A 20,521-nucleotide genomic window follows, 5' to 3' on the forward strand; every position below is an offset into this window, starting at 1 on the left:
AAGGATCGACTTTGGTTCGGGCTTCTCTTACCGACTTCCGCGAAAATACCATAATTTATGGACTCGATCGAGCAACATTCCGAGAAATAGGTTCGCCACCGTCGCCCCGCGATTATTTAAATAAACTTCTTTGCGCTCGAGCTGAAGTCCTCTCTCTTTCTCGTCGCGTCATTCCGTTACACTAATTGCTGTCGACGGCACCCAAAGTCCATTAAAACCCGCGGAAAGGTCGCGACGGAGGCAGTGGTGCGGCGTGTTCCGGTTAACGGCGAAAAAAAAACCCGGCGGAAAGGTGGAAAAGCCATTCGCAGTGTTGCATAAATTCTAATTGGGTTGAATTTCCAAGTCGGCGACGGAGAAGCGTCTATTACGCGTGGAATTGGGACTCGATTCGCGAGGGACGCCTATAGAGGTGGAGAGGGCGGGGGGCAAATGGAATTCGATGCACGTAGACGTCGACGGATGTATTTGGATGTAGGTGAGATCGTTCGACGATCGCGATCGAATGGAAACGAGGAACGCGAAACTCGCGCTTTTAAAAATTAACGGGACCATTTTTTTTCGCGAACAAGAATCATTTATTTTTTTCGTAAGAAAATGAGGAAAACGTGACTTCGGAAACACTGTATTTCGCACAGTTTCAAAATTGATATTAATTATATATTATAGGTCAAATATCATTTTTAATACAATTTATACAATTTTGTATCTTAGTTAACTTCGAACGATCTTTGGATAGCTTTCAGTGCATAGATGCATTTAGTCGCGTTCGAAACACGCTGTTCCTAATATTAGTAAAAATAATCGCATACTGCTCGGCTTTATTGAACTTCAATAATCCCATACACGGAAACTCAATTAGCAGAAGTAATACCGTCGGCTTTTACGCTCGCGCAATTCCACCTAAATAAATAAGATAAACGATTCAGTGCCCGAATCGCATTCCTTCGGAGAAGTGTCTTAAACGGGCGTGACCGAACGATCTAATAAAAAAATAATAATCGTCTGGTTCGCGAGAAATTCTCCTTAAAAGAATGCCAGTGAAAATATGGTTCCGATGAAGATGCACGAGTGTCTGAATTATACTATTCCATCGGCCGATGAATTTATTTAAGTACAATAATGTGTCCCTAAGTGACGCTCAGATTGAGCACAAAAATGGACAACATGGGAAGAGCAGATACGATCATTCGAGCCTTGCTGATCGTTTCTACAGTTACGAATTGTCAACAACCATAAAAAAACGAGCAACAAGGCTCCAACAATCGTATCTCCTTTTCCCAAATTGTCCATTTTCGTGGACAATCTGAGCGGCAATTAGAGAGACATTACTGCACAATGGAAGAATTCGTGTGTACGAACGAAGACAGCGTGCTGTCGAATCGATTTCGTTGTAGAACCAAACCGACGGGAATTATCGGATCTAATGAAGTTAACGAAGTTAACGGGGCTATTCCGTTACAATAAAGAGCGAGCTCGAAGTATTCGAGACACGCCATTCCTGCGGCGGGGAGCTCGCGCTCGCGCGCGCGCGCGCGCGTGCCATAAGCGTTTAGTATACACGCTATCTCGCTTCAATCATCTCCTTTCTCTTCGACACTTTCACTGTCACTTCGAGCCGCGAACTTCGTTTGGGCGTGCGCGTCTCGCGACTGCCTCCGGGAATAATGCCCTGCTTCCACGGGTACGATCGTATCTTCGTTGCAAATTGTTCCTCGAGGTGCGGACAATTAGCCTCGCTGAAATGTCTGGTTAACTTGCAAATCAAGAGAGAAAAGATCCGCCGAGCAGACCGAACGCGAACGGCTTATTCTGTCTTTTTTTTCTTTCTTTCTTTTTTTCATTTTTACAACGATGGAAACAACGGACCGTCAAGAACGACCCATTTTTCTTCGGTTTAGTTATCGCAGCGTTCGCGCTGGCGTATCGCGATGCCAAGTTATACCATATTTTTATGATCGCGATCGATTCGCGAGATAACGCGACAATTCGTTCGCGCCGCGAATGCGTTAAATCTGTGATCTAATTGACGAGTCTATCGCGTCGAATAAATCTGGACGGCGGATATTTTTATTCAGCTAAGAAACAAGCCTGAAGAATCGTTTTAATTAGGTTTTAATTAGTTACGCTCGAGAAATTTGGACGAAAGACGCGTTTGCACAGCTGAGAAACGAAGCTGAAAAGAACCGAAGAATTAAAACGAAAATAGTTTAACATCGTCGACACGATCGAACCGAACTAGCATGACGTTTTCCGTCGCCTCGGAGACAACGTGTTTCACCTGCTCGATTATGGTCCCGAGAGAGCCGTGAAGATCGGTCCAGCCGGCGGCGTCCGGGCCCGTTCGATTGTCGGTTCAGGGTGTGCATCGCGCGCGTCCTTAAATTAGTTAAACTGGTGCACTGAAATTAACCTAGTTATGCGAACGAGAGGAGGATATCGAATAAATTCACCGCGCAGCCGCGTATTGGTGGCGTCAGTGTTGTGTGTGGGTGTCGGCCGGCTGTGTGTGCGTGGCCGATGGAAAGGGGGGTGGTGAATATCGAGACGTAGCTGCTGGATGCAGAAAAGACCAGAGAAAGCGGGAGAGAGAGAGAGAGAGAGGGAGGGAAAAAGGGAAAATGGAAATCCAAGAATGAACAGAGAGAGAGAGAGAAAGAAAGAAAGTAAAATGGAGATCCAGGAATGAACAGAGAGAGAGAGGGAGGGGAAATGGAGACCCAGGAAGAGAGAGAGTGGGGGAAATGGAGATCTAGGAATGAACAAAGAGAGAGAAAGAAAGAAAGCAAAATGGAGATCCAGGAATGAACAGAGAGTGAGAAAGGAAGCGAGAGAGCGAGAGAGGGGAAAATGGAGACCCAGGAACGAACAGAGAGAGAGAAAGAGAGAGAGAGAGAGGGGACGGATCTGAAAACAAAAATAAAATGGTGAAAGCGCGAGGATGGTGCGGATGTGAAAGAGAAAATGGAGCAAGGTGCGGCTAAAAATAACAATGAAGACGCAGGACCTCGAGGATTGTATAAAGATAAAATGAGAATGGGATGGGGCGGTTTCGAAGATGGAAGTCAAATCGTAGAAACAAGGGGATGACGATGCTGTGATGACGGCGAATATAAAATTCGTAGGAAATGCGATCGGAGTTCAAACATTTATTGGAATAAACACGCGTTTAGAATAAATACCCGTGTCGGAATAGACGTATGCTCACAATAAAAGTAAAATTGTGGAGGATGATGCAAGAAGCATGGTGAAAATGGTCTGAGACCGATCCGAGTGATAAAATTGTGGGAACAAGAGAACGAGATGAGCGGATTGAATGGTAATTAATTTTCTTCCCAAGCAAAACTGTTGTGGCACCTCGACTGTGGATATTTATGCAAAATAGAAACGATCCTCGAGTATTAGTTTCAGGAAACAGGAGTGCCGCGAACGGCAACGTGTATCGTTCTTCTTAACGCTTCGTCAGCTATCGGTAGCACTTTGAATCATTGTACCGTACTGACCGTTCGTTGGCCTGTGTAACCAGAGACGAATTCTTACATTTAGATTCTAAAGTGATCTAAATACAAGATTACGCTCTCGCGCGAAGATCGATCAAGATTCGGTACAGCAGTTTAGTCGAACGACCGAGCGTTGTTATTCAAATACTTGTATTTCCCTTGATTAGGCCGGAATTATCTGTGCTCTGGGTTTCGCGCGATCGTTTCCAGTGCATAAGGGTGTGCATACTGAGTGTCCCAAAATTATGGTACTTCCTAGAAATGAGAGGTTCCTCAGGTGATTCGAAGCAACTTTTTCCTTAGCGAAAATGCAATCCGCCGCTTCGTTTGCGAGTTATTAACGAAAAACGCCGACCAATGAGACGCGAGCATGGTTAGCACGAGGCGGCCGAGCCAATCGGCGAAACTGGGCGTGGACCGCCTCGCGCCAGCCGAGTTCGTCCCTCATTGGCCATTGTTTTCTCGTTAATAACTCGTGAACGATGCCTCGGAGAAAATTTTTGTAAAGGAGAAAGTTGCTTGGAACGACCTCGGGGTCCCGTAATTTCCCGGAAGTAACACAATTTCGTGAGACGGTCCCGGCGGTCTAGTTACGTCGATCGGACCCCGGCAGGCGTTGAAATTAATAAGAGATTCGCTAAGAAAAGTGACTGCGCCGCGCGGTGATTGCGTTAACGAGTCCTCGGCGCGGCGAGTCGCGTTCGCAGACATATTTCACGGAAAATTATAAATAATAGGGTTAGGCAACGAGCCGGCGCGCCGCGGTGCTTGTCCGGGTGGTGCAAGAGGAGAATAGAGACGCCGGATTAATGAATGTGACGTGAAATTGCTGAGAGCCGCGTGTGCAAGAGTACGGAACAAGGGAACGGGGAGACGATATGTCGGCCAGCGGCGGGGTGACGAAGATGGTCAACGATAAGGACGCGACGGGTGAACGAGACTCGCAGGCTAATCAAATTTAATAAGAGACGATAATTGAGGAAACGTCGAAGGTTGCGGAATATTATAACGGCGTCGGTGACAATCGGCGACGTCGGTGCGGCGATCGGAGGAAAATCCGAGGGGAAACGAGAACGGAAATCGGACAGAAGAAAATGAAACGGAAGGACGTGCGCGGACGACGGACTAACGGGGACACGAAATAATGAAAGAACGAAACTCGTGGACGAGGCGGGCTGCTGGTATACGGGTCAGGCTCGCCGTGATAAAATCGGGGCGGTGTTATTCGTCGACTCTGCAAAAAAGTTCGAGGCGGACGAAACAGCATCGGACAGGGAATCGAGACGACTGCGTCCAGTCGGTTCTAGACGAAGTAAAGTCACCATAAAACAAAGAACGGCGGGGAGTAATGGCTTCTGTTTCGCTGATAACGACGCATGGCGCGGCCTTGATCCAACGAGAACGAGGACGCGAAGCAGATGAGGCCACCGAAAGAAAATCAAATTGATACATTCGCCAGCAAATTATTGCATAAACCAGCTTCTCTTCGCAAGAGAGAGAACCTTGGCGCGTTTCTTTTCGCAACGGTACGTCGAATTAACGCACCCACGCGTTCCCGTACCCCGGCGGCCAGGTGAAAATCTACCTGTAGCTCGCCGAGTCCAGCTTCCGTTTCCTCGGCGATTCTTTCCCGGTCGGTTTGTTTCGATGTCCTTGCTCTCCCGGCGCGGCGATGGCGGTCGAAACGAGTGGGACGTCTTGCAGTTCTTCCCGTTTCGTCGACGAAGTGGCCACTCGACCCGTTTGTGTCGTCGGACCACTTGCCGTCGTCGTCACCGGCTGACGAGGACCCTTCAATGCGACGATACCCGGCTGGGAATAGCCGCAATCTCGAGTTGTAATGCTTCCTGCCACGACGAGATCGACCCGGCGAAATGACCGATCGCCGGACGATAAGAACATTTTAACCGCGATATCGCAAATGTTTTACGGAACTCTGGGCAACAACGGGTTTTCAGCGTCGTGTCGCGCGACGTTGGCGACAATTTGGGAAGAGGAGATAGGATTATTCGAGCCTGCTCTTCCCAAATTGTTCGTTCTTGTTTCCAAGCTGAGGCTCGATTAGGGAGAATTTACTTTATTTAATTTAACCCTTTCAGCGCGATAAGAATTTTCAACGGTGGGAATTTTTTAACCCTGGTGGGCTCCATGTGCGTACTGAAAATGGGTGGAAAGCATAGTTCCCAGTGCCTATATGAAAGGGTTAAAAAAAGGAACGATGAATATGATCCGCAGAATAATGAATTCGATTCGAAAAATACAGAATTCATGCAGAAGAAGAATTGAGTTTGAAGAAGCAAAATATGATTAGCAAAGAACGCATTGAATGCATCGAATTTAAAATAAAATTAAAGTCAAATTAGAATAATTTAAAACGAAATTAGAAAAAATTGAATAAATTGCATTTAGAGAGGTGAAAACCTGCCGCTTCGACAGTCGTTTCTTTCTGTAAACAGTAAAAGCTCACAGTCCTTCGGCAGCCACGCGCCATATTGTCGGTCGAACGGCAAGCATCGCGACTCGCCGGTCGACCTGAAAAAGTAGACATCAATCCGCAAGGGTATCGATTGCATCCTGGAAACTCTCCGTGGCCTAATCGAGCCGGCAGGCGAGCGGGAACGTATTCCGAATAACGTCAGTGATTGATCGGCAGCCGCATTTAGGACGTATCTGGAGCATTTCTCTCATCGGGCTCGATAAAATCCAATCCGGATCGGAGCCCTCGATAACCATACGTATACGTATATACGAATATCCACCACCCACATCTGGTTTCGCCGTCGCATCTTTTGTCGGGTCTGTCAACACAGAAGAGTTACGGGGATGGCCGCGCCGATTCCCGGTTCGATCTCTCGCGGCTTTTATCGAGGCCTGTTATTTACGATTCCGCGGGCCGGCCGAAGATAATCGGTCGTTTTCGCGGCGGCATCGGCGCGATGTCATTTCGGCGAATCGCGTTCGCGTTCTGCCCATCATTTCGTTCGCCGGCGGTGTCCTTTTGTCGGCGACGTCGGCCTAAACAATCGAATAGAAAGTTTCGTCCGAATGATTTTCGCGAGCGCGCGCGCGCGCGCTCCGAGGATCCCGGCGAAACTGCAAAATCCCGAGGTTTATGCAGCGATAAAATGTTACCGGAGGTGTAATCGGAAACCGATTTCTTCGACGAGGTCCTGTCTCTGTCGATCTGTTCGCTCCATTTGAAACGTCGAATTGTATTAGCACTTTCCAATCGATTCTTCGAACGTTTTCGGCGTCTCGAAAATCGCAACTGCTCGTTGTTGTCACGAATGCGCGTAAAATCTGCTAACAATCGTTCCCATAACAAAGCACAGTAAATTCTCTCTAATCGACGCTCGGATTCTGCACAAAAGCGGACAATTTGGGAAGAGGAGACACGATTACTCGAGTCGCTATGAAAACTATAAGAACGAGCCGCAAGGCTCGATTAAGCGTCACCGAGCGTCAATTAAGGGAGAATTGACTGTGCATACGTTCTAGAATTCGGCACGAAATAATGTCAATGGCATCGTGAACAATGTCACCGTCATTCTCGCAAGTGCATACAAATCTGGACAGCGTCGGCACGTTCACGATCCGACGATGCTGCAGCCGGCGGAACAACAATGACTTTTATTTCAAGAAGAACACGATGCTGAGGACGACGGACAATGTCGTTCCGCGGATTCCAATACGACGTCCCGGTTAATTATACTCGTTGCACTCGTTCTCCTCGACCACATGTGACTTCTGAACTTTTTCTTTGAAAACATCATGACCCATATACGGATTCGCGCGCGACTCCGAAGGTTTCGGCCCGCGAGAGCCTCCGCTCTCGAGTGAATACACAGCATTAAACTCGCAGGAGTCCTCGAGTTTGCGGCAACTTGGCCCAGCGACTGCGTTTTCACGGAGACGAACAGTTTTTTTTTTCTCGCGCCTGCAGGAATTCCCAGACGAATAATTTTTCGTTAATTCGTGGGAGGAGGGGGGAGCCTGCTAGGTTCGGGATTGAACGCAGAAATTGCTTTGTCTCGAATTCTTCTCGATTCTTCAGGGCTTCTTCGCCGATCGAAATGCGTATTAAAGCGAGATCGGAAGACAGCTTTTAGAATCTCTATTCGACGCTCTTTTTACAAGAATATTTCTCATTCGGAAATTAATTCGGTAACAACAGGTGGCTAGGAAAGATCGATGAAACTAGTCCGCGAACCGATTGTAAAATGCACCTTTTGGAATTTCAATTTAACACCGTTCTTGCCGGAAAGGTCGAAGGACACGCGCGAAGCCTCGAAATTAGTTTTTCCAATTTGCAAAGTAACTTCGCGAAACGTTTTTGCATTCTCTGTTTAATGCACTCGTCGCTTTCGCGGCGTCGTTGGAAGGATTTTCGCGGCTTCGTAAAATATCCGACAAAATGTCTCGCCGTCTCGTCCTTCGTCCGTAAGATCTGATAAAAGCCGGTAACAAGGAAAGTCTGGCAATGACACTGTAATTATCCGTGTCTCCCTCGGGCATCTACAACGTGTTTTATGCTCGCATTTACGAAGAATGTAAAAGAGAGTCGAGAATAAGACGTGTTCGTAGGCTGTGATTTGACGCGTTGGAAGATCTTGCATGCGATTGTCAGGGCAACGAGGACAATCTTCGACTCGGGGTCACGCCGGACCGGCCATCGATACGCGGCGATTCATTAGGATGTAGGACGGCCAGGGACGATCTCGCCATTAATTAGGTCAAACGTGCTACCTGTGGATTCCCGGCCAGCGTATTCCCATCGACGAGATGTTGCTCGATGCGGAAATATCAGGTCGGCCGGGGCCGTTCTCGCTTATTTTTCCGCAATCTATACAACTTTCCATGATTCGTCGATTCGAAAGTCGCCGTTTTTTCGACGTTATTTTAGAGCGTCTGAACCCGTTAAACGCGAATTCTGCAAAAGTCTCTGCAAAAGTCTCTACAAAAGTCTCTGCAAATTTCTCCGCAGCGATCTTCTGGTAATCTTCGAACTTCGCTGCAGAAATCCTTGCGAAATCTCGGAACTCTTTCCTGCAGAAATCTTTGCGAAATCGCTGCAGTTTTCTGCAGAAATCTCCGCGAAATCTCCGGAGTTCTCTGCAGAAATCTTCGCGAGATCTCCGAACTTTCCTGCAGAAATCTTCGCGAATCTTTGCAAAGTTTCCCGCAGAAATCTTCGCGAGATCTTTGAACATTTCCGCGGGGAATAAAACGATATCGTCCCGTTCCATCGGGGAAACGATCAACGGCGACTAAGAGCTAATCGGCTGTGAAAAAAATCGCGGTTAATATCCTCGATCGACGACGATGATCCCCGTGGATCGTTGTTGCCGTCGCGGGTGGATCAGCAATTTGTCACGATTGTCGAAGCGACGTTTTCTCAGGCGTTGGCCAACAGATCTCGATGCATCGAGGAACTGCGGGAGTCTGCAATTAGCGGCTGCCGGTCAATTAATGAGTAAGGGAGAGCGAGAGAGAGAGCCAGCATGCTAATTGCGGGGCTGATCATAGTACGGCTCGGCTGGCATAGTCGCAGGTCCCCGTGCCCTCTTCGGGTTCTACGGAATAATGATTTCCGTGGTCGGCGCTCAGAAGTCACGTTTGACGTTGCTGTTGCTGCTGCTGCAGCTCGTGCAATATAGCCGAACGTGAGCCACGTTTCTCGTCGAGTTTAATTATCCTCGTGAAAGAACGCTCGTTTCGCCGTTGACAGTCGCTGCAGACATTGGAACATGATATACGAGGTGGTCGACAAGTATGGGAACGGGGAGGAGCATCGAGGTCCATTTATCTGACGAAGGTGGACACATTCTAGATGCAACATTGTTCTTGCGAAAGTGAGAGACAGCTTTTAAAATTTGAATCGACAATCATTGCGCATGAAACATTATACAATACATTGTATCGTTGCGAACTCTGATTTCACGCCAAAAGCGCAGGGGTCGCTTCGAAGTGCTGTAACTTTGCGAAAAAAAATCGCAGCCTCGTTCCGTTTTTTTTAAATTAAAGAGGAACGATCGAACTTCGTCCCTCCGCGAACGGTGTCTCCGAAAAAAATTTTGCGATCTCCATGCACTTCGTTGAACTTTGCGATTGCGAAGACGAACATCGGCTCGCATTTGAAGAGTTACGATATTGAAGACGCACGAAACATAAAATCTAGAAAGGCTGTCTTAAAGTAGAGATTTCGAGCTTCGATTTCAAAGAAAAGTCATTATTCTACGATGATTTTTCGCGGAGTTATCGTCGATCGAAGTTGGCCAATTTTCCTCCAGAATTTGTCGATGCTATAATTTCGATCGAACCCGCGGCTCAATTATTCGAGGATTTCGTAGACGTTCGAACGAAGCGCGTCGATAAATATCGAAGTTATCGATGAATATTGCAAAGCACAGGCAAGTTCGATTGGCTGGAAACGGGCTGCGAAGCGCCGCGCGGAAAGGTATTTCCGGTAAAAGGTGCGAAACACCGTAACCTTCGTCCGTAAATAGGTTCGTAAAAGTCGGGGGGACGGGTTTTTCACGGACGATTTTACACGAGCGATGGGAAAACCTCGGCGAACCGTCGCCGTCGCCCTAAAAATAGTTCTCGGGTCGCCTAGGTGCAGGCCTCCGGTGAAACATAAAGCAACCTGCGAACGCGGAAGCGTTCGACACGCTATTTCAGTGCCGCCGGAAGTTCCGTGAGACGGGTATTTTTAACCGCTCGCTGCGGCAAAATAAACTGCTATTCTTTGTCCCCCCCAACCCCCCTCTGCCGGCCGCCGATCGATGCCGATTTAGAACTCGTCTAACATTGAATTTTCAATGAACCGCGCGAATCAACGATAGTCCAGTCCGAGGCGAGATACGATCGTTACCGCCATTGCGTTCTCCGCTGTCGCCGCTGGACCAACGATTTTATGCCATTCTATTACGTTCAAAGAATCGACAAACATTGTTGCACCGTTTGTAATTCGTTGGAACGAGAGAAATCGCTGTTTCCGCGGTGCCATCCGTATCCTGAAATCAGCGTGGACAATTTTCAACGCTGCACAAAAATACCGCGGTCTGTCATCATTATCGTCGTCGGGTTGCGAATTTGATGCAATTACGAGAAAGATCGGCGCATCTCGATGGCGTTCCAAGAATTAAGAAACATCGTCGCGCTGTTCCTGTTCGCCGAAACGATCGAAGACGCGCTGCGGGGTAACGCAAGTTACGCGAAAATCGTTTATCCGCTCTCGAACGATTTACGATAAATCGAAGATAATGTGTGCCGGTATCACGAGATTCGTCCGTCGTCTTTCCAGTTTTGTTTCTCGCCTGCTCGATCATGCTGCAAGTCCATAAAATCCATCAATCGCAGGAAAGATATGCACGATGAAAGAGGGACCGCGGCTCCGCGGAACTTGAAAACAATTCGCCATTTCCAAACGGATAATCGCCGACAGAGAAGCGAACCGTCTCTCGCGCGTCGAGCGACGAATAAATCGTTCGCGGAAAGAAAGAAGAGCCGATTCGATTGCGGGCCGCCGTGAACGGGGTTCCGTTCGACTTCGGTATCGACCGATTTCCCTTGTTTCGCCGAGCGAACGCGCAACCGGCGCCTAACTGAATTACAATCGAAGCGCGGAAGGAACACCGTGGAAAGTGTGAAACTCCGACGTCGTTGGATCAAACCGTCGGAACAGCGGTAAACGCGGCGTAACTCCCTCGGAACTTCGTGCAACATCGTCGTCGTCGTCGTCGTCGTCGTCGTCGTTGTGTTCGATGGCGAACGCGGCCGAACTCGGCTCGGCGGCGGTGCTCGGGTGCCGTTCGATAAAAGAAAGTGACGAGAAAGTATACGCACGAAACCGGTACCCGCGGAACCGGAATTCTTCATCACCGGCCGATTACGGAATATCAATCGGCGGATGACCAAATAGAACCGCGGGCCTCGCTTCGTGCTCGTTAGGCCCCCTGTCAGAGACGAGTCCCGGGGCCTCTCGACGGATTATGTATCGCGAATCGCGCGATTACGAGATGCACGAGCGTTAATATTACGAGGCGAATCGGTGATCGCTCGATCGCTCGATCGCCGGCTTCCTTACGTCGGCCAGCTTGCCGTAACGTTTTACGCGCCTGTTTTGTTTCTCGCTCTGTTCAGCCTCGGAGAAATTATACAGGCTGTTTCATTTCACGTCAATTGCCTCGAAAACGAAGACTCCCACGCAGTTTCGTTGTCCTCGATTTTCGCTTTATTTCCAGCCATAGAAACGGTCTGACCCAATTTAGGCCCAATTTAGACCGAATTTCTACCATGACTTGTGAAACACTCGGTATATAAACGTAATTACGATAAATTCTTGTCCGCGCCTCGGCCTCGTTGTGAACGTCGCATTCGTTCGTCGTATATAAATATAAAATTACCTAAATATTATAAATATAATGAATATAAAATTCAACCTAAGTATTATAAATATAATAAATGCAAAATTACCTAAATAAATTCGAAATACAATCTTGTTGCACGTGTCATTATATTGCACTAATGCGTCTCGAGGTTCGTGCGAAAAAAAGCAGCTCGACGAAGGTTCCCCCTGCCCCCCTCCCCGGAGGATACATACATATATCGTTCGGATCGTAGTTTTCATTAAATAATTGCCGGGTCGCGCTGTAATATTACGAACGGTTTGCCGAAGAGCGAAACCCGGTTGCCCGTTGCTCGTCAAAGCGAACACCGATTTTCCGTTTGGCTGATTGAAGTGACTCCTGGTCCATTGTTCGCCGGGCGCGACAAAGAAACAAAGAGCTATATCGCGGCGGCCTGTTTCGGCATTCGGCGGGGCCAACAATAGGCGCATGGAAACGCCGCGCTATGCCGCGCCGCGCCGCGCCACGGGGATCGGCCAAAAGGCAGCTGGTTTGGAAGAAATTGAGTGCTTCCCTTTCGCCGTAAAATGGATAGGTTACAATGCGCCGAGTGCCTCGGGACCTGTTCGCCGTTCGTTGCGAATTGCGAGCAGCTTTCGGAGCGTTACCGCACTTTCGCGCTGGGAATACGCGCCACCCCCGTTCATAAGCAGAGGCGGACGCTGCTTCCTTTATTTGAGATAATTCTTGGGAAAGAAACGCTGCGAAATCGTTAGCGAATATTGCTACGATTTTTCTATTTACTTTGTACCGTATCAGAGAATATTTATTTATTTATGAACGGATTAACTGTAAGCTAGCTTTGGCGACTGTATAAAACAAGAATCGAGTTACAATGTATTTCTTCGTTTAACTGTTTCAATCGATCTAAAATTACGCAACGACGCCTTATCAATTTTTATAATAAGTGCATAAAACACGCGGTCTGACTATATTCAGCGTTAAATCGAATCAAACTCGATTCGAATAATAATAATAACATTTCCGGTAGATCGTTCGAATCAAACATTATTCGAACAATAATAACATTTCCAACAGATCGTTCGAATCGAATATCATTCGAACAACATTTCGAATAAATTGCACGAACAAAATTGCGCCAGATGTGTTCGTGACTCGTGTAAAAATGTATCGGTTGCTGGTCGTTCGAACACGAAATACGCCCAACAACCCTTGTTCTGCTTGCAGTATCACGGAGACGCGTGTGGATGAGGGTAAACCATCTCAACGAGAGGGATGTCTGAAAGCGAGGGAGAGCACGTAGCTCGGTCGGTGGCCTTGGAGCAAGCCTACGTCCACGAGGTTTACGAGCAATGCGCCGAAAAGACTGTCCAAAGCAGACACTGGCCACGGATCTATCAATTCCTCGAGGAACTGGAGCCCGGGGCCCTAGTATGCGACATCGGTGAGTGAAAACTCTCTCTCCGCGGCTCCGTTGATCCGAGGAAACATCCCCTATTATCCTGTGGAAACAATTAAATGCCTTCCTCCCCGGCTATCCTTCGGCTCCCGTTGTTCAAGCTCTCCCGCATTCAGCCCGCTCCATTCTTCCGAGTTCGTTCTTGCTCGCAGCTCGTTCTTCAATTAGCTATACAGTCGCTAACTCGAGATTACGATCGATCCGAATGAAGCTCTCGAGAAGCTGATTGTTCTCTTGGATCAATCGGACCGGAACACGCTAAAAGTGTATCGCAGCGGAGTTTCTCGTTTCAGAAGTTGTTTACCAGAATTTCGTGGTAATCGTTAAATCGTTCAATTTTTGATATAAATATGTATAATAGAGAAGCAGGGCAGTATTTCTTGTCTCGTAAAAAGCTCTCGTTGGCTATTTAAATAGTAATTTTTTAGTGAAAGCGAAAATATATATTCTCTAATTTCAAGGTGTTCAGAAATATATCGAGGCAAATTCTACGCGAAGGCGTTCACGTTGTTATACAAAATAAGATCGGAAAAGAATCATTTATGAATTTTATTTTTAATTATGGATCACACTCATTAGAATCAATTATGCATCGTTTCTCTCGCTTCGCCGAATTCCACTCTGCAGCTGCGATTTCAATTTGCAACTATTACGAGTATATATGCAGTATGAATATATCACTAATAATATTGCGAATTTTATAAAATAAAACCGTCTTTTCGGTCCAATAACTTAAACAGCGACGTTCATTCCGTGCTCGACGAGTACAGTAATGTCTCTCGAATTCGCGCTCGGATTGTCCCCAAAAATGGACAATTTGGGGAGAGGGGATACGATTATCCGAGCGGCTCGTTTTTATAATCGTTGACAATTCGTAACTATAAAAACGAACCGCAAGGCTCGAATAATCGTATCTCCTCTTCCCAAATTATCCATTTATGTGCACAATTTCAGCGTCAGTAAGGGAGACATTACCAGTATACTCGTCGTCGCTCGATTCTCGCGGCGCAGCTAAAACTGGTCGAATAAACAAATAAACGAGAAAAAGTCGTATTGCGACAGAGGATGTTTTCCTCCGGTCGAGCGTGCGCGCGCGGTTCGAATAACCGAAAACGCGGAGGGGCCGTGATTGCGGTTGATGAGAAAATTGACTGGAAACGAAAGAAGACTCTCCCAGGTGACCCATTTCCGGGCTCTCGCGGCTTAATTCGCCGGTTTTTCGCTGCTCCGGTTTTCCTCGTGCTTCTGCAGAGCCTCGGTCACTCGCGCTTTCACATGATCAATTGACCTCCGCCGCGCGGATGTATCGACGCGAATCCGTGCAGCTCGCGTTCACCCGTGCACACGAGGCCCGTGTGCCCGCGCCTGATCCCACGTCGCATGATCAAGCCGCGCCGCACCGCCGTTGAAATACCGTGGGATCCGTTCTCCGTCGGGATTACACAAACTCATCGACCGGCGAACTTTGAGAGCAGCCGGCTGGCACTCTCGTCTACCCCCGAGCACACCGTTTTTCCCCGCAACGAACGCGATTCCGCGTCCTCTGTCGCCGTCTTTCCGTCGCCTCGCGTCGCGACGCCGCATCTTTTCGCTCGATTTTATCGCTTCGTCGCGGCCACGAGCGGAACTTCGCGAAGTCCCCAGAGAATTAGGAGAATTAGGAGAAATTTTCGATAAATCGTATTTCATCGTCTTCAACCGCAATTTCGTCGATTTTACAATTTCGCGAGAGTTCGGAAGCGGATCGTTGTTCAGACTTCGTAGACCCGGTCCATTTGCCAATTCTCACGCGCGACAGAGCATCCCTTCGCGAATCACACGATTTCTTTTGTAATCTCGTCGTTCTTGCGATTCGGCGACGCGATTCGTAATCGCATCGCGCTTGCGGTTCTTTGACCTCGTGATTGTTTCACCCTGCTCGCGGATCGTGTCCGACCTTGTAATTCTTTCACCCTGTTCGCGGATCGTTCGACCTTAAAATTGTATCCCGTTCGCAGTTGTTCGACCTTGTAATTTCATCGTGCATCGACTTTTCTTCTTTGCGACACGTTGGTCGCGCGTGGAAAATAGCATCTCGAACATATTTTAATCGCGTGATGGCTGTCGGAGAAAGTTCGTTCGACGAGTTCTGTGTTTAGCGAGAGAAGATCGGAGAATGTTTATAGAGTTCGTTCGCCGTTCGAAAAGTCGATTTTTACGGTAATGTCTCTCTAATCGGCGCTCAGATTGTGCGGAAAAGTGGACAATTTGCGAAACGGAGATGCGATTATTCGAGCTTTTATAATTGTTGACAATCGATAACCATAAAAAACGAGCCACGAGGCTCGAACAATCGCATCTGCTCTTCCCAAATTGTCCATTCTTGTGGACAATCCGAGCGTCAATTAGAGAGACATTACTGTACGTATGTATGTACACGCCGCGAGTCCGTGGAATTCGATGCCCGAATGGATAGAGAGTTTTCCTGGAAAACAGGGGCGAAACCCAACGGCCGAACCGTTATATAACATTAATTTCCACAATAATCTACGATCCTTTCCCACTTATTCTCCCGTAAGCTGACATCGTCTAATAACCCCGCGTGAACTTTTCTCATGCCGTAAACGCGGTGCATTTATTTTCCGGACAGTTTTCGCAATACGACCGCACGTACGCCGCGCGTTCAGCCAGAAGTTTTTTTTCAGCATAGCAAACACACATGCTCGCGGTTTTCTGTACGACGCGGAAAGTCGTAATTGCTGGCTTCTTCTTGTCCTCTGTTCGATCGTTGCGACAGTAATCTCGACAGATTCTTCTGCGAGCTGTATCCGTTCGGAAAAATCGAGCTTATTAATCAAGCTTAAGCTTTATCAAGCTTATGAATAAATAATAAGCTTATTAATAATATAAATAATAAGTCTTATTAACAAATAAATTGTCTTGTTAACAAATGAATTACTCGAATCAGCGAATTATTTCATGCTCGAATCGTCGGCGAAATTGTCGGCCATTTTGCAATCCCGTTTAATTTCAATGTCTCGAAATGCTCGTTCGCGATTATACGTTCAACGACGGGGATCCGTTACCTCACGCTCGGCTTTATTTGTCCAGGTTGTGGCAACGGGAAGTATCTGAGCGTTAATCACAGCATCTTTAAGGTGGGAGTGGACCGGTGCAAGCGTTTCACGGATATCGCGCGTGAGAAGGAAAATGAGGTGAATATATCATTTCGATGAAAACACGGATCGACCGGCCGCGTATGACCGGGTACCACAGGAAACCGACTCTTACATCCGTATCCTGGCTCCGTCGGTCTAATCGTAATTACCGCGTTTAATTGTATCCGGAGCATTACCAGCGAGAAACCGTGTTTCCCCTGCTGCCGATTAATCGCCGCGTGCTGCTGGTTATTTTTTTATTATTATTATATTATTATATATGTTATCTACTATTTATTATATTATTATTATATATATTATATAATATTATTATTTATTATATTTTATTATTTTTATATTTATTATTATTATTATTATTATATATATTATATAATATTATTATTTATTATATTTCATTATATTATATTTATTATATCTCTCTAATTGTCGCACGCATAGTGTACGAATATGGCAAATTTGGGAAAGGGAGACACGATTATTCGAGCCGTGCGCCTCGTCTTTATAATTGTTGGCAATAAAAATCCATAAAAATCGATCACGAGAGCTCGAACAATCGTAATCTCCTCTCCCGGAATTGCTGATTTTCGTGTACAATCCGAGGCGTCGATTAGGGCGAATTTACCGCGAATTTACCGCGAATCGAACCGTGACGCGGTCGACATATTAATGTCTCCGCTCTTATCGGAGCGTATCGATTGATAATTAATCGATGCACGCGAACGCGATGCCGGGAAACTCTTTTTGCATTCCTCTTGACAGTTAAACGCGTTCGCCGCACAGCGTCGCGCGCGAGCGACGACCGCGTTTTTCTATTTCGCGTGAAGAAAGTCGACTGAATTGTCGAAATATTCTAGTTTATATTGAACAAATTCTAACGCACGCGCGTTATTTATACGATTCTCGATTCTTCTAAAACATCGTCGCACGGATTTCAGGTGTTGATCTGCGACAATTTGGCCCTGCCGTTTCGAGATGAGAGCTTCGACGCGGTCCTCTCGATCGCGGTGGTGCATCATTTCGCTACCACGGAGAGGAGGGTGCACGCGCTGAAAGAGCTCGCCCGGGTGCTGCGGATCGGCGGCCGATTGGTCATCTCCGTATGGGCTATGGAACAAAGGCATAGGAAGGTAACTGGTCCGCCTGCCGACAGCGACGTCGACAACGAGAGTAGAACAATTCTCTGTCGAGAGAACGAGAACGAGAGCAAGAGAGAGAGAGAGAGAGAGAGAGAGAGAGACCGCGACACTTTCAGCTCGATTATAGTCTTAACTAGGAACCGTACACTTTTCTGATTTTCGACAAATGGAATCTTGATGCATTTAACACTAGAAATACCGATCTCTTAACGAGACTGATGCGTATAATTATACGTAAACATTTTTATAATATCGGTAACTGTAAAAGAAATAAATCAGAAAGCAATGATTTCGGTTTGGTAGTTCCAGCGTTCATCTCCAATGATTTGTACGACAAATACCGTTGCGCGTGGATCATTCGAGATTGATCCATTTCAACGAGTCTAGCAACAAGCGCAAGAACAAGTTCGACACTGGAAAGAATTTTTTTATAGTCGAGAGATTACAAGTGCGCGACGCGGCGGCGAGAAGCGCATCGCGCAGCGAGACGCGCGTTCTGATCGCGATACGAGACGATCTATGCAGTGATCGCCGATCACGGGGGTCACTTGAAGGATTCGCGGATCGCTGCGAGCTATTCGAATCGGCTTAAAAATGTCGTCATCCGATACGATTGAATGCAAACGGCATTCGAACGGAGCCTATGAAACACGCCCACGCGAGCCGAGACGGTCAATCGATACAATTGTTCCGATGCATACAGCCAAGGCGAACCGTTCGGGCACGTATCGGCGGCATTTCTATTTTTCAGGGTTTGCTTCTTTTTACCTCGCGTCTTGCGACACACACCGTTCGAGAGAGATGAATTCTATCAATTGACACGCACCGGCGAACAGCTTTTTATCGTCCTTCGAAACGCATTCTCCTCGCGCGAACGCGAAATAGAATCTCCGTGGCTCGTTGGAGAGAAAAAAGGACGATAGTATATATTTTATTATTTATCGAAGGAATCTCGGGGAACGTGTCTCCGCCGAAAGGTCAACCGAATGTACGAGCCGGCTTTCATAAAACTTTTAGCTTGTAAATCTTCCTTTTCGAACTCCAGGATTTTAACCGTCAACTGGTTGTAATTGTAACAAACGCGAGTCGAAGAAAAATTTCCTTCTTTAACGATTTCACCGATGTGATAAATATTATATTGAGGTCCTTAAATTCTTTTAGTATTTAGTAGTTAACTGATCAAACGTTTAATATAATATATATATAATAATAATATTACATTTAATCAACGTTTAATTGAATCAAGATAAAATATTGCGGTCATCCATGTACCGAGATATATACCAGTTAAAGAGTTAAGAATAGTGTCAGAAACCGGATCGTAAATTATTCTATTCTTTTCTGTTCGCAGTTCCAGTCCCAGGATGTCTTAGTCCCATGGCCCAAAGCCTACTGTTCCAACTCGTCGAAGAGATCGAAATATTCGGGCACGTTGAACGTCAGCGACGTGCATGCCGCTCGGAACGCTCAAAAGTACTTATCCACTCTCCGATCTTTGCCAGAGTTTCCTTGCATAAACGATACATGTATACGTTATAAGGATGCGAGTATGCGAGAACGTACAATATATACCGATATAATACCGCACTGCTAGCGTTTTGCATACGCCAATTAAATTTGATATGCTCGATCCGATCAGTGTAGAAATTCGCGTTTATGTTCGAGCCGTTACAAATTTCGTGTAACACGCGGCGGCTTGATTTCTACGATTACGTAAATCGGGCCGGAATTGTGTCCAAAAGCCGCGCTTAATATTCTCGCGTACCGTCGTCCACGAAGGGGTTGGAAAATGTCCCTGAAAGCAATTTTAAATTGCCTCGCGAAATTACGTTCCGCCGTCGTTCTCTGTCCTTGTTCGTTCGCTTTTCCACCGGACGGGGCAGGCGGAAGGTGAGCAAGATAATTATAGCTAATGGCGTACGCTTTGGTTCAGCAGGGACAGCCAACGAAAATGCAAGAGCAAAGGCTATTGGATCGACCCGATATTCAGCCCATCGCCGTCGACCAGCAGCCTGTCCAGCCCGAACGAGACCTGCTACAGTTTTTTCCGTCGCGCTTTGCAGGTAACATGCCGCTAGGGGTTTCCTTGAAGCTTCTGTCACGTGCTCGCAAGCGCGCGTGGTCGCGTGCGACCCTGTCTAAATTACTTCTTTCTTGCTTCTCCTCTCCCCTGCCACCGTGCTTATTCCTCTCTCTCTCTCTTTCTTTCTCTTTCTTTCTCTCTCTCTCTCTTTCTTTCTTTCTTTCTTTCTTTCTCATCCTTTCTCCCTCTCTCTCTCTCTCCCTCTCTTTCTCTCTTCGTTTTGACTTGTCGTACACAAGGCGAGACACGATAACCATCCCCGCAATACGTAACTGAATTGTCGGGAAGCGTACTATCGATTTTGCGCGCGACCGTAACAATGTTCGCGCCAAAAAGTAGGGTAACTGCTTGCGGAATGCGCCCTGGACGCGGTCATGCGATCCGGCCGATCACGTATCCAGACGATTTTTGAGAGCCGACGGAGTCCTGAGACCCCCTTGGTGAACTAGATCCATGCGCTTGCCGGCTCGATGCACTTGCAGCGTGGCTGTACAAATGCTCTGTTGCATTTCTTCATTGCGGAGTTATTGGAAATCTCTCGTGCCGTCGGGAAAATTTTAGGGCCTCTGGCAGGACCTCCAGGAAAATCCTAGAGATCTCCAGAAAATGTTTCACAGGCCTTGAGAAAAATTCTGAACTGTTTAGTATATTTAATATTATTATTATTATTATTATTATTTTTATTATTATTATTTTATATTATTAGTATATTTAAATAAAGTTTGACGCAAGATCAAGTTGTACTTTGCCCCATCGTATTGAGCGAACAGCTTCCATTCTGTTATCATGCATATTCGTGTAATCGTTGATTAT

General features: G+C 46.9%; 1 protein-coding gene across 4 annotated transcripts in view; it reads left to right on the forward strand.

Moving 5' to 3' along the window:
- fid (class I SAM-dependent methyltransferase fire dancer) overlaps nt 1-20,521 on the forward strand; it is a 45,179-nt gene that overhangs the window by 15,193 nt on the left and 9,465 nt on the right. For 2 of the 4 annotated variants that reach the window (XM_033470476.2, XM_076522496.1), the window contains exons 2-6: nt 13,100-13,316; nt 16,422-16,525; nt 17,425-17,616; nt 18,977-19,098; nt 19,559-19,688. In XM_033470476.2, the coding sequence (XP_033326367.2) occupies nt 13,148-13,316; nt 16,422-16,525; nt 17,425-17,616; nt 18,977-19,098; nt 19,559-19,688 (717 nt within the window). In that variant the 5' untranslated portion in view covers nt 13,100-13,147. Of the gene's footprint in view, nt 1-2,631; nt 3,320-13,099; nt 13,317-16,421; nt 16,526-17,424; nt 17,617-18,976; nt 19,099-19,558; nt 19,689-20,521 lie in introns of those variants that run through there. The other 2 variants (XM_033470479.2, XM_033470480.2) reach the window with 2 other exon arrangements.

This window comes from Megalopta genalis, chromosome 5 (assembly GCF_051020955.1).
Source record: "Megalopta genalis isolate 19385.01 chromosome 5, iyMegGena1_principal, whole genome shotgun sequence".
Lineage (NCBI taxonomy): Eukaryota > Metazoa > Arthropoda > Insecta > Hymenoptera > Halictidae > Megalopta > Megalopta genalis.